Source organism: Tachyglossus aculeatus, chromosome X5 (genome assembly GCF_015852505.1).
Source record: "Tachyglossus aculeatus isolate mTacAcu1 chromosome X5, mTacAcu1.pri, whole genome shotgun sequence".
Classification (NCBI taxonomy): domain Eukaryota; kingdom Metazoa; phylum Chordata; class Mammalia; order Monotremata; family Tachyglossidae; genus Tachyglossus; species Tachyglossus aculeatus.
The window spans coordinates 9904941-9918092 of record NC_052097.1 but is presented as its reverse complement, the minus strand read 5'-3'; the positions used below and the strand labels follow the sequence as shown (position 1 = coordinate 9918092).

The following is a 13152-nucleotide window of genomic DNA, read 5'->3' as shown; positions in this document are numbered from 1 at the left end:
AGTAAGTGCTCAATAAATACAATTGAATGAATGAATTTGTCTAGTAAATGTTTCTGAATCAATATCCTTGTACTCGCTGCCGAGTTCATTTCTTTGTTCAAAGTAAGCACCTTTAAACAATTGTCAGGATCAATAACACCTTCACAATATTGCCTTTATTTTTTCCCTGAATTGAGGTTTAGAAAAGGGAATCAAAATTTTCTAATGTGGCACATTTATATAATGATTTAATAATTTAATAACAATTCTCATTTTTGAAAAATACTTTTTAAGAAATGGTATTTTACAGTGGTTATAAAATATGCCATTGTACAATGAAACTGCCTTTCTAGGATAAAAAAAACATAAGAAATGAAACTTGTTTGGAATTAGGGAGCTGTCCTGGGATTCTGGAAAACAGAATAAAAAGAATCTTAGAGTAAAATGTGTGTAGAAATATATGTCATGTTACCGGCACACATTAAATTAAAAAAAAATCAATTCCCCAAATCTCCTAGCAAATAAAAAATGCATTTCTCTCCCCAAATATGTTTCTTGTTGTAGTCCTTAAAAATGTTTTACAGAAGATCATTCTTAGAAGCGTAAAACATACTCTAAGTAGCCCTGCATCTACTGGTAAAATATTAAATAAGTTAGATTGTCAGTCATTGATGGTGAAGAAACACTCATTTAATCATAAACTATATGTGTGTTTTTTTAGTTTCCTCCTGTCTCGAGGCAGATTTGCAATTAAATAAAAAGAAGAGAGACATATATGGTAATGGAGTGGAAGTTATTCATTTTGAATATCTGTGTATTCTGTGTGTGTGTGTGTGTGTGTGTGTGTGTGCGCGCGCGCTCTAAGGAAACCTAAGTAATTTGCTGTAAGACCAAATGTACATATGTATAATAAGCAGGTAGTATATGGTTATATGGAATCTTCTAATCATTGACGTCCCTCCTTCTTGGTCTTTTTAAAAGCAGCGGTTCAAAAGAGAAGGGTTTCTTCAATCCTTTCTGCTTTTGGGGTATATTTAGTGTATGACATGTAAAGAAAGGTAACTGTCTGACATTTACCCCTCATGGAACCCGACAAGAAAGGGCTAACTAACCTACAGTATGTCCAGTCTCATCCCTCCTGGTGATCTGTTGCCTCCATCACTGACTAAAAGCAGGAAAGAGAAGATGTTCTGAGGCGTTGAAGGCTGTTGAGTTTTTGCAGATGGATCTGGCAGTAGTTTCCACTCCTTTCTCGCTGTCTCTGTGAGCAGTGTGGATCTTGGCAATCTGGAACGGTCATACACATGGACTGAAGTTGAAGTGGGTGGAACCCCTATTTTGCAGGGAGCTGACTGTTTCTGTCCTTCATGGTCACCACTAAAAAAAGTGTCCATTAATGCCCGGACTAGAAGATTTAAAGAATTGAAGTTGGAGGCAGGTGGTAGGAAGGGTAAGAAGAAGAAGGAGGAATTGAAACTCTCTGCAAATTGGGAAATGTTAGATACATGGGTGATTGATCTTAGTTTCGTTGTCCCTGGGGTGAAAGGTGACTGGATGGCATCATCATCTCGAATCTGATCAGTGCCTTAACAATCATAATAACTGTGGTGTTTAAGTGCTTGCTATGTGCCAAGCACTAGAGTAAACACAATAAAAGCAGATCAGACAGTTTCCCCATCCCACACGGAGCTCTAAGTCTAGAGGGGAGGGAGAATAGGTATTGATTCCCCTTTTTACAGATGAGGAAAATGTGGCCCAGGGAAGTTAAGCAACACAGCAGGCAGGTAGCAGAAGTGGGATTAGAACCCAAGTCCTCTAAATTCCAGGCCCATGATCTTTCTGCTAGGCCATGCTGGAGATGTTGGGAATGCAGGAAAGACTGTAAGCTCATTATGGGCAGGGGAAATGTGTGCTAAATTCTATTGTATTATACTCTCCCAAGCACTTAGAACAGTGCTGTGAACATAGTAAGCACTCAATAAATACCACTGCTTGATCCTAGGCCTGTGCTTTTTCCACTAGGCCATGCTGCTTCTCGGATGGTATTTACTGAGAGCCTACTGTGTGCAGAGCACTGTAGTAAACACTTGGGAGAGTATAATAAAACCAAGCCGGAAACGCAATCCCTGGCCTCAAGGAATATCCTTCTTCTGTTACCCGTCAAGTGAAATAAATCCTCCAGGGCAGAACATCAAGTAGGGAGTGTAACTTTATTTCTGAATAATAGAAAGAAAGTATTTCAAAATCTAAAATGTGTTCATCTCCTTTTGGAGTTATAAAAGTGAGCACATCTGAGTAGCGGGGATGTGTTCAGTCTGCCTCAGTATTACTAGTGAATGAGGAACGGGTTTCACCATGTTAATATGATAAATATTCAACAGCATTTACAATGAGCCAAGAAGGTAGTGATGCAGCTTCAGAATCAGGGAGAAAAGGCTGATAAGGAATAACAGTTTTCCAATCTCTCCAACTGTGGAGAGATTTCTACACCCTCAGCTCTCCCCAGCTTCGAAGCTTTCTTGAAAAAATCCTGTCTCCTCCAGGAGGCCCTCCCTGGTTAATCTTCTTCTTTCTAGATCATATCCCCCCCAACCACCAAAGCTACATTTAAGTGCCTCGTCTAGACTGTAAGCTCATGGTGGGCAGTGACTGTGTTTGCTGTGTCTGATTAAGTGTACTCTCCCAAGCACTTGGTGCAGTGTTGTGCACATAGTAAACAATCAAAGAATACGATTGATTGATTGAAGACTGTGAGCTCCATGTGGGACATGGACTGTGTCCAATCTGATTATTTGTTATCTACCCCAGTGCTTAGTTCAGTGATTGACACATAATAAATAAGCGCTTAAAAAAAAGAAAGGGAGAAGGATGACGATGTAATGTTTCTGTTCTGTTTTGTTCCACTAGATGATGACTTTTTCCACGAGCTGCCGGAGACTTTCCCTTCAGATCCGCCGGAGCCTCTGCCTCATTTCCTCATTGAGCCAGAGGAGGCTTATATCGTGAAGAATAAGCCAGTGAACCTCTACTGCAAGGCCAGCCCTGCCACACAAATCTACTTCAAGTGCAACAGCGAGTGGGTTCATCAGAAAGACCACGTAGTGGATGAGAGAGTCGATGAAAATTCTGGTGAGTTACCCGCTCTTGGAGTTCATTATCCTTGTCGGTCTGTCTCTCCCACCTGCCTTGGCTGCAAACTCCTGAGGGCAGGGATCATGTCTGTGCTCTCCCTACAGCTTAGTTCAGTGCACAGCACAGAGTAAATAATCAGTAAATCAATCAATCGTTTTTATTGAGTACTTTATAGTAATGATGATGATGATGATCGTACTTGTTAAGTTTTTACTATGTGTCAAGTTCTCTTCTAAGCTAATACAAGCTAATCAGCTTGGACACAGTCCCTGTACCACATGGGGCTCACGGTCTTAAATCCCTATTTTACAGATGAGGGAACTGAGGCACAGAGAAGTGAAAGTCACTTCACTTCTCTGTGCCTCAGTTCCCTCATCTGTAAAATGGGGATTAAGACTGTGAGCCCCACGTGGGACAACCTGATCACCTTGTATCCCCCCCAACACTTAGAACAGTGCTTTGCACATAGTAAGCGCTTAACAAATACCATCATCATTATTATTATCAAGGTTACACAGCAGACAAGTGGCAGAGCCGGGATTGGAACCCAGGTCCTCTCACTCCCTGGCCCGGGCTCTAGCCATTAAGCCGCTCTGCTTCTCAGACCCTCTGAACTCTTCAGTGTCTCCCACTCCATCCCCCAACCACACACACTGCCCAAGCTTTTGGAAAAACGAATGATGCCTAGGGAATTCCTCCCTTGAGTCTAATGATTTTACCATTTTCATAGAAAATGTAGCCGTTGTAGCCATAACTTACTTCTATGCCATTGTAGAAGGGGGAGCAGGGAGAAAAAAAGGCCCCGTTTCAGCCATCAGCGCTAATATGAGAGCAAAGATTAATTACAATGAATAATAATTAATCAAGCTGATAATTAATGTTTCTAGCACACCTACCACTGTATAGAAAGAGGTAATGATGAATAATGTCTATTTTAGAGAAGCAGCATGGCTCAGTGGAAAGAGCCCGGGCTTGGGAGTCAGAGGTCATGGGTTCTAATCCCTGCTCCGCCACTTGTCAACTGTGTGACTTTGGGCAAATCACTTAACTTTTCTGTGCCTCAGTGACCTCATCTGTAAAATGGGTATTAAAAGTGTGAGCCCCAGGTGGGACATCCTGATTACCTGGTACCCCCCAAGTGCTTAGAACAGTGCTTGGCATATAGTAAGTGCTTAACAAATGCCATCATTATATTATCATTATTATCACCCTCTATATTGTAAACTCATTGTGGGCAGGGGATGTTTCTTTTATACTGTACTCTCCTAAACGTTTAGTATAGTGCTCTGCACACAGCAAGCACTCAATAAATATGATTGACTAACTGACTGACTGACTGATTCAGCCATTATTCTTGATAGAAGACTCCATCATTGTCTTGGAGGGGCAGAGTAGATTTCCTGCCTGTAATCAGTGGAAAAAGTAGCGAAGGGCAAAAATGGAATATTCTTGGGAGGCAGGGGAAAGCTGCCTAACAGGTACCTCTTCCAAAGGATTGTAGTTTCACAGGAAGAAACTTTTTCCAGGATGGCCAGGCCTCTACAGAAGAGAGCAGAAGTACCCATTTACAGGATCCATTACATTTTTTTCGTGGGGGGAGCTACTTTCAAAATGCAGTCACACTTCAAAATACATCTAGGCCAAGCTCCGGATTATAATCCAGTCTGCATGAGCTTCAGTATCATAAATCCCTCCTCTTTTTCACTCCTGCAGTGGAGGCACAGCTAGGAATTGAGGATGGGTTGGGGTTGATGATAAAGCCAGGCTACGCTTAGTCCTGTTTCTTGTTTTATTACCCAATTCTCGCAGTTTCCACTGAGCTGAATAGGAGACTAGGAGCTTCACACGTACTTATGTGGTAGAGAAAAATATTCCAAGCACTTTAATAAATGGCCCCGAGTTAGAATGTACCTAATACCCCACATTTAGCAAGAGAAATGGCACTCTGTGTATGTTTGAGGCTTTTATCCTTTACAGCCTCACCTCGGTAGTTTTCGCCACCTGAAACAGCCTTGTCTGCTTGCCAAAAACCTTGGGATCTCAGTACCCAAATCAGCTCTCTTGGGGGCCAGGAATCATTAGATCAGTAAATCTAAGATCACTAGATTTAGCTGAATCTTCTACCTCTCTCTGTGGAGTAAACCTTGAAGTGGGAGTGTCATTTTTAATGTTCCTACATCTGGGGCAAGATAGGCCTGAAGGGAAGCCATGGATAAAAGCAGAGATCTCAGAGTGAAAAAGTAGGCAGAATCATCTAAAGTCCAAATAACATGTGAATAAATTATAACTGTGTTAATAATAATAATGGCATTTGTTAAGTGCTTACTATGTGCAAAGCACTGTTCTAAGCGCTGGGGAGGATACAAGGTGATTAAGTTGTCCCACGTGGGGCTCACAGTCAATCCCCATTTTACAGATGAGGAAACTGAGGCTCAGAGAAGTTAAGTGACTTGCCCAAGGTCACACAGCAGACATTTGGCGGAGCTGGGATTCGAACCCCTGACCTCTGACTCTAAAGCCCGTGCTCTTTCCCCTGAGCCACACTGCTTCTCCAACTGTATTCAGTGTTTATGATGGAGCAAGCTCTGGGGTAGATAGATAATCATATGAGACATAGTCCTGGGCTCCAATGCTCCCAGGGGTAATCAATCAGTGGTATTTATTGAGCACTTACTATACAGAGAGCACTGGCCTGCACGCTCAGGAAAATATACTCCATCAGAGTCGGTAGACACGTTCCCTGCCCATAATGAGCTTCCAGTCTTGGGGGAGAGGAGATGAGTTGTGAGGTACAGAGAAGATAATTGTTTTCCTCAGAATCAACCAGCTGACATTGCTGGGACTAGAACCCAGGTCTATTGGCTCCCAGTCCCAGGCACGTTCCTCAAAGCCATGCTACCTGTGAACATGGAAGGCAAGAAATAAGGGAAATAGCTAAGAACGGAGGGATCAGGCTCTCCACTGGGACTCAGTAAATCCAGTGTGTTGTTTCATCAGGGGGCACTTAAGAGCAAAATACCTCATCTTCACAGTCTTCCCTTTAGAGAATCAGTGTGGCTCAGCTGAAAGAGCATGGGCTTGGGAGTCAGAGGTTGTGGGTTCTAATCCCGGCTCCGCCACTTGTCAGCTGTGTGACTTTGGGCAAGTCACTTTACTTCTCTGTGCCTCAGTTCCCTTATCTGTAAAATGGGGATGAAGACTGTGAGCCCCATGTGGGACAACCTGATTACCTTGTATCACCCCCAGCACTTAGAACAGTGCTAGGCATATAGTAAGCGCTTAACAAATGCCTCATTATTATTATTATTATTATTAAGGTGATATTTGCTCCTTAGGATAGAGCTGACTCTCTCTCCCTCCCTCCCCTTTTCCCTCTCCTTTTCCCTCTCACTCGTTCAAACCTAACTGATCCCAGTTTAGATGGTGTCTACCAACTCTTATTGCATCGTCTGTCCTCTTCTAAATGCTTAGTACAATGCTCTGCACACAGCAAGTGCTCAGTAATACCCTTGATTGATTGATGGACAACAAGCACAGGGTTAGAAACAGTCTAAGCAAATCAGACAAAGTCCCTTTCCCACATGAAGGGGGCAGGGCACAGACGATTCCCATTTTTACAGATGAGGAAACTGAGGCATGGAGAAGTTAACTTGCCTAAGGTCACACAGCAGGAAAATTTCAGAGATAGGATTAGAACCCTAGTCCTCCAACTGCCAGGCCTGTGCTCTTTCCACTAGGCCACGTTGTTTCCAGACCACCTTACATATATACTCATAACCATCCTTAGTTCTTAGGTACACGTCAGTGTACGTGTACTCTAATATTTAGACCCTTTCTCATCCACATATCCACCTGTCCATTCTCTTCTTCAAATCTTTAGAAGGAAGATTGTCCCTTCCTCTCTGTCCCCCCCCAATTAGACCATAAACTCCTCGAAGGCAGGAATTAGTAGGGAGGAATCATTGTACTCTCCCAAACACTTAGTACTATGCTCTGTACACATAGGTGCTCATTGAATACTATTGATTGATTGACTGATTCTTATGGCCCAACAAATACGAAAATCACTCACAACTTTGTCCAAAGACCAAATCTAACAGATCAAAGAAAGCCTTGATTAGTTTCCCTTAAAAATTGACATTCGGGAGCAGAGAATTTTACAGAAAGGTGTTGTGGTTTTTTTCTTTCATTTGAAAGTAAAGAATGTAAAAGGGTGCCAGAGTGAGACCAAGTTCAACAACACTTTCCTGCCAACAAAGAGAAGTGTTTCCAGAATATCAATAAATCATTTCTTTCCTTTCACCACAGAGCATTTATTTCAATAGCAGAAACTAACACTATTTATTTCCAGTGTGATGGTTACCCCAGGGCAGAGGAAATATAAATAGAAAATTGGTAACAACCACAGAATACAAGGCTATAATTCCACTGAATGGTCCGGGAACATCATAAACCACGAGAAAGGAGTGTGGATCGTTTGTCATAACAGAACCCTAAGGTTGTTACCTTTTATTATGGGGTTTGGGGCTTATTCTTTATGATATATAGGCACCATCAGCTAACTGTTTTTCAAATCCTGCTCCTCCCTTCTCCATTAACCTCCCGAGATAACATTCTCTCAGGCACTGAAATCATACTTCCCTGCTGGTCCTTAGTACAAAATTGTCAGAACTATGTTTTTGGTGGTTTTAAATTTGGATAATCTCTACTTTGTCATTTCACTATCCTGAAGCCTTTTCTGACACTGTGCACTGTCATGCTCGATTTGGAATATGGTCTCTCTGATGACACCATGTTGATAGGAATGTGTCATTTTTGTTTGGATTAGAGCATAATTGGAAAGTTTGAACACCACAGATTTATTAAGCAGATAGGGCTGATAATATGATAATAATAATAATAATAATAATCATAGTATTTATTAAGTGCTTACTATGTGCAAAGCACTGTTCTAAGTGCTGGGGAGGTTACATAGTGATCAGGTTGTCCCACGGGGGGGCTCACAATCTTAATCCCCATTTTACAGATGAGGTAACTGAGGCACAGAGAAGTTACGTGACTTGCCCAAAGTCACATAGCTGGCAATTGGAGGAGTCAGGATTTGAACCCATGACCTCTGACTCCAAAGCCCATGCTCTTTCCACTGAGCCATGATGCTTCTCCCTCCAGCTGATGAGAAAAAAATGATATTCCTCATCATCTTCATGATATCATTGTGATGACCTGCGTTTGATTTCAGGAAAGCATAATCCTCAGTAACTCTATTGTGCTTTCAGTGTGTCCATTTTTTTTTCTTTTTTTAATGGTATTTGTTAAGTGCTTGCCATGTTGTAGGAACTGTACTAAGTGCTGGGGTAGATAAGGTAATCCCCATTTTACAGATGAGATATCTGAGGCACAGAGAAGTTAAGTGACCTGCAAAAGGTCACATAGCAGACAAGTGGTGGAGCCAGGATTAGAACCCAGGTCCTGTGATTCCTCACTAGGCAGCACTGCTTCTCAGTGCAGTCTTCCATTTCCTGCAGTGCTGAGAAAGAAGTATCTGTGTTTTCTACCTGAGACTGGTGTATTGGGAGCCGGTGGTTATGGCAACAGCGATGGTGAATGAAAGCTCACTCTCAGTGAAGTTCAAGGTGGGATGAGAGCAGAATTCTAGCAGCTCCATTTGAATTTGAATAAATCTGAGCTTTAGAGAAGAGGTTGAATGATGATAATAATGGTATTTATTAAGTGCTTACTATGTGCCCTACAGTATCCTGAGCACTGGGGTAAATACACTACAGTCAGATCATACGCAGTCCCTGCCCCACTTGGGATGCACAGTCTAAGAAGTAGAGAGAACAGATGTTTAAAACCTGGTTTTACAGATGAGGAAACTGAGACACAGAGAAGTTAAGTGACTTGCCCAACGTCATACATCAGGCAAGGGGCTTAGCCAGGAATGGAATCCATGATTCCTGACTCCCAGTCCTGTGTTCTTTCCATTACTCCTTTTTTTAATGGCATTTGTTAAGTGCCTATGTGCCAGGGAGCACAGCAGGGAGATACAAGCCGCTCAAGTTGGACACAGTCCATGTCCCACATGGGGCTCACAGTCTTTATCCCCTTGAGAAGCAGCAGGGCTCAGTGGAAAGAGCCTGGGCTTTGGAGTCAGAGGTCACGGGTTCAAATCCCTGCTCTGCCAAATGTCAGCTGTGTGACTTTGGACAAGTCACTTTACTTCTCTGTGCCTCAGTTACCTCATCTGGAAAATGGGGATTAAAACTGTGAGCCCCCTGTGAGACAGCCTGATCACCTTGTAACCTCCCTAGTGCTTAGAACAGTGCTTTGCACATAGTAAGCACTTAACAAATACCATTAAAAAAATCCCCATTTTACAGATGAAGTAACTGAGGCCCAGAGAAGTGAAGTGACTTTCCCATAGTCACACAGCAGACAAGCGGTGGACCCAGGACTAGAACCCAGCTCTTTCTGACTCCCAGGCTAGTTGTTCTACCCATTAAGCCACACTGCTTCAACTTCTCTAGGAAAGGGGTCAGACATTTCCCCGCAGTGACAAAGCCTAGTTTTGAAGATTATGCAAAATATTTTTTTGTGTTTCTCCTTATAGTCTCGTTACATTATGTTTAAGGATCCTACGTAACGTAGCTCTCGTCAGTTGCTTCCAAGTTGGCAGAGGTGTAATCTTAAATGCCAGGGTGGTTTGCTATCCCCAACCCAAGTCATTTGGGAAAAATCACTTCATTAGCCCATGCAGCAGGGAAGGAAAATTAAAGGCACTCCTAGCTCTCCCCTTCCTATCTAGCCTCGTGGATCTCCCACTGCCACTCAGCCCTCACATCTCGCTCCTCTAGTGCCAACCTGCTCACTGTACCTTGATCTCGCCTTCCTCACCAACATCCCCACAATCATGTTCTCCGGCTAACCAGGAATTCCCCTGGCTTCCTATCCTAAAGACCGCCCCTACTTCCCATCTTCAGAAGCATGGCCTAATGGAAAGAGTCCGGGCCTGGGAATCAGAGGTACTGGGTTCTAATCCTTACTCTGTCACTTGCCTGCTGTGTGACCTCGGTCATCACTTAACTTTTGGGTGCCTCAGTTGCCTCATCTGTAAAATGAGGGTAAATCCTACTCCACCCTACTGAGATTGTGAGTCTCATGCAGGATCTGGACTGTGTCCAACCCATTAGCCTTGTATCTCTTTTAGTGCTTAGAACAGTGTTTGGCACCTAGTAAGCCCTTAATAAATACCATAAAAAAACCATCTCCAAGAGGTCTTCCCCCACTAACCCCTTATTTCTTCGCCCTAGTCATCTTCCCCTCTCAATCACCTATGAACTTGAGACACAACATCTTTCTGATTCTCTTCCCTACCCCAAATCCACCTCACTCTTAAGCACTTACTTGGACACTCTACACCAGCCCCTCAGCACTTATACGCATTTAATAGTACTTGTTAAGCACTTTCCTATGTGCTGAACATTGTTACTAAGTGTTAGGGTGCATACAAAATAATCAGGTTGGACATAGCCTCTGTCCCTTATGAACAATGTTCTGCACAGAATAAGCCTCTGTCCCTAAATTGGAGGGAGTAGGGCTTAATCCCTATTTTACAACAATGAAGAAACGGAGGGACAGAGAAGGTAAGTATCTTGCTAAAATCACCCAGCAGACAAATGACAGAGTGGGGATTAGAACCCAGGCTGTCCAACTCCCAGGCCAATGCTGTAAACACTAGACCACACTACTTCTCTACAAAATCTTACACTCTGCCATGTCCCATATCCACAGTTTATTTCAGTCTCTGCCTCATCAACTAGTATGTCAAGTCCTGGAGAGCAGGAACCGTGGCAACCAAATCTATCATACTGTACTCTCCCAAACACTACAATGTTCTGCACAGAATAAACACTCAGTAAATACCATTGATTGATGAATTGATAAAATCTTTTTTTTTCTTTATCGTGTTGGTCAATTGGGTAAGGCAATTTCTGCCTATCCCCAGGCAGTTAGGCGGACCAAAAATATCAGGAGGTTAAAGAAACGAGTGGAGAGATTCATGGATTTATAGACTAGATCAGCTCACTGTTGGGGAAAGTTAGCACTAGAGAGTACTCAGAGCACTGGATGATCCAACTATCATCATGAAGATTATATTATCATTAATTGCTGTTGTCATTTCCGATTCATAGTGACTCCATGGATATACTTTCTCCAGAGCGTCTTGTCCTCTGCCATAATCCGCAGCCTTTCTATTGGTTCTTCCATTATTGTTGTTATGATCTCTAGCCATGTAGCTGCTGGCCTGCCACTTCCACGTTTTCCCTGGACTTGTCCTAGCATTATTGTCTTCTCCAGAGAATTAGTCCTCCTGATTATGTGTCCATAATATGCTAATCTAATCATGAAGATGATGATTGTAAAATAACTGCTAGATGATGAGGCCCTTGGGGGCAAGAATCAGGTCTACCTACTCTAAGTGTACTCTCCTAAGTGTTTAGTGTAGTTCTCTGTACACAGTAAAACCTCAAAAATCTCACTGATTGATTGATGAGTAATCATCGCATGGTTCCTCCAAATATCCTGGAGCCAATTAATTTTTTTAAAAGAATTTTAAGCACTTTGTGTCGAGCACTGTTCTAAACACTGGAGTTTATACTATATAATCAGGTTGGACCCAATTCCTGTTTCATGTAGGGCTCACAGTCTGTCAGAGGAGGACTCAATCCCCATTTTATAATGAGGGAACTGAGGCAAAGTGAAATGACTTGTCCATGGTCACACACAACAGACAGGTGGCACAGCCAGGATTAGTACCCAGGTCCTTCTGAATCCCAGGCCCGCGCTCTATCCGTTAGGCTATACTGCTTCTCTCTTTCATCAGGATGTTCTGCAATCCCCATTGCTCCTCCCAAATTTTATTTCTTTTTTATCAACTTTGAGGTCCTTGTTTGATCCTTTCAAGAAACTAGCAGATTTGCTGTCCAGAGTATGTGGAAGTGGTGGGAATAGTATCAGTCAATAGGTGGTATTTATTAAATATTCACTATGTGCAGAGCACTCTCCTAAACCCTCAGGAGAGTACATACAATCGATTCCCTGTGCTAAAGGAGCTTCCATTGTATCTAATTTTTTTTAATGCCTATCTCCCCTTGGATATTGAAAGGTCTTTTTTTAAAAAAATGGTATTTGTTAGGCACTTAGTATGTGTCAGGCACTGTACTAAGCAGTGGGGCAAGCATTCAGTAATTACAATTGAATGAATAAAAGCGAATCAGGTTGGACACAGTCTGAGTCTCACACAGGGCTCACCTTCTTAGTCCCCATTTTACAAATGAGGTAATCGAAGCACGGAAAATTTGTGTCTTGCCCAAGGTCACACAGCAGACAAGTGGCAGATCTGGGACTAGAACCCAGGTCCTTCTGACTCCCAGGCAGGTGCTTTATTGACTAGGCCATGCTGCTTCCTTGAGGGGAAGGACTGAGTTTACTTACTCTGTTGTGTTGTACTTTCCCAAGGGGTCTCCACATGGTAAATGTGGAACAAATACAGTTGTTTGATAGATTGGATAATAATAATAATAATAATAATAATGGCATTTGTTAAGCTCTTACTATGTGCAACACACTGTTCTAAGTGCTGTGTGATACAAGGTGATCAGGTTGTCCCACGTGGGGCTCACAGCCTTAATCCCCATTTTACAGATGAGGTAACTGAGGCTCAGAGAAGTTGTGACTTGCCCAAGGTCATAGCTGACAAGTAGCACTATCAATCAATTTTGTTTGAGTGCTTACTACGTACAGAGCACTTGACTAAGTACTTAAGAGACGGCAATATAGTAATCAGTCATATTCATTGAGCACTTACTCTGTGCAGAGCACTGGGAAAGTACAATATAACAGACATTCCCCGCCCACAATGAGCTTGCAGTCTAGAGAGGGAGATAGACATTAATAGGAATAAATAAATTACAAATATATACATGTGTTGTGGGGCTAGGGGGCAGGAGGGGTAAAGGGAGCAAATCAAGGTGACACAGA

General features: G+C 42.6%; 1 protein-coding gene across 2 annotated transcripts in view; it reads left to right on the top strand.

Annotated features, from left to right (window-relative positions):
* The window catches only part of UNC5C (unc-5 netrin receptor C), a 253758-nt gene that overhangs the window by 161199 nt on the left and 79407 nt on the right, over nucleotides 1-13152 (top strand). For both annotated transcript variants that reach the window (XM_038769302.1, XM_038769301.1), the window contains exon 2: nucleotides 2887-3108. In XM_038769302.1, coding sequence (XP_038625230.1) covers nucleotides 2887-3108 — 222 coding nt within the window. The remainder of the gene's footprint in view (nucleotides 1-2886; nucleotides 3109-13152) is intronic.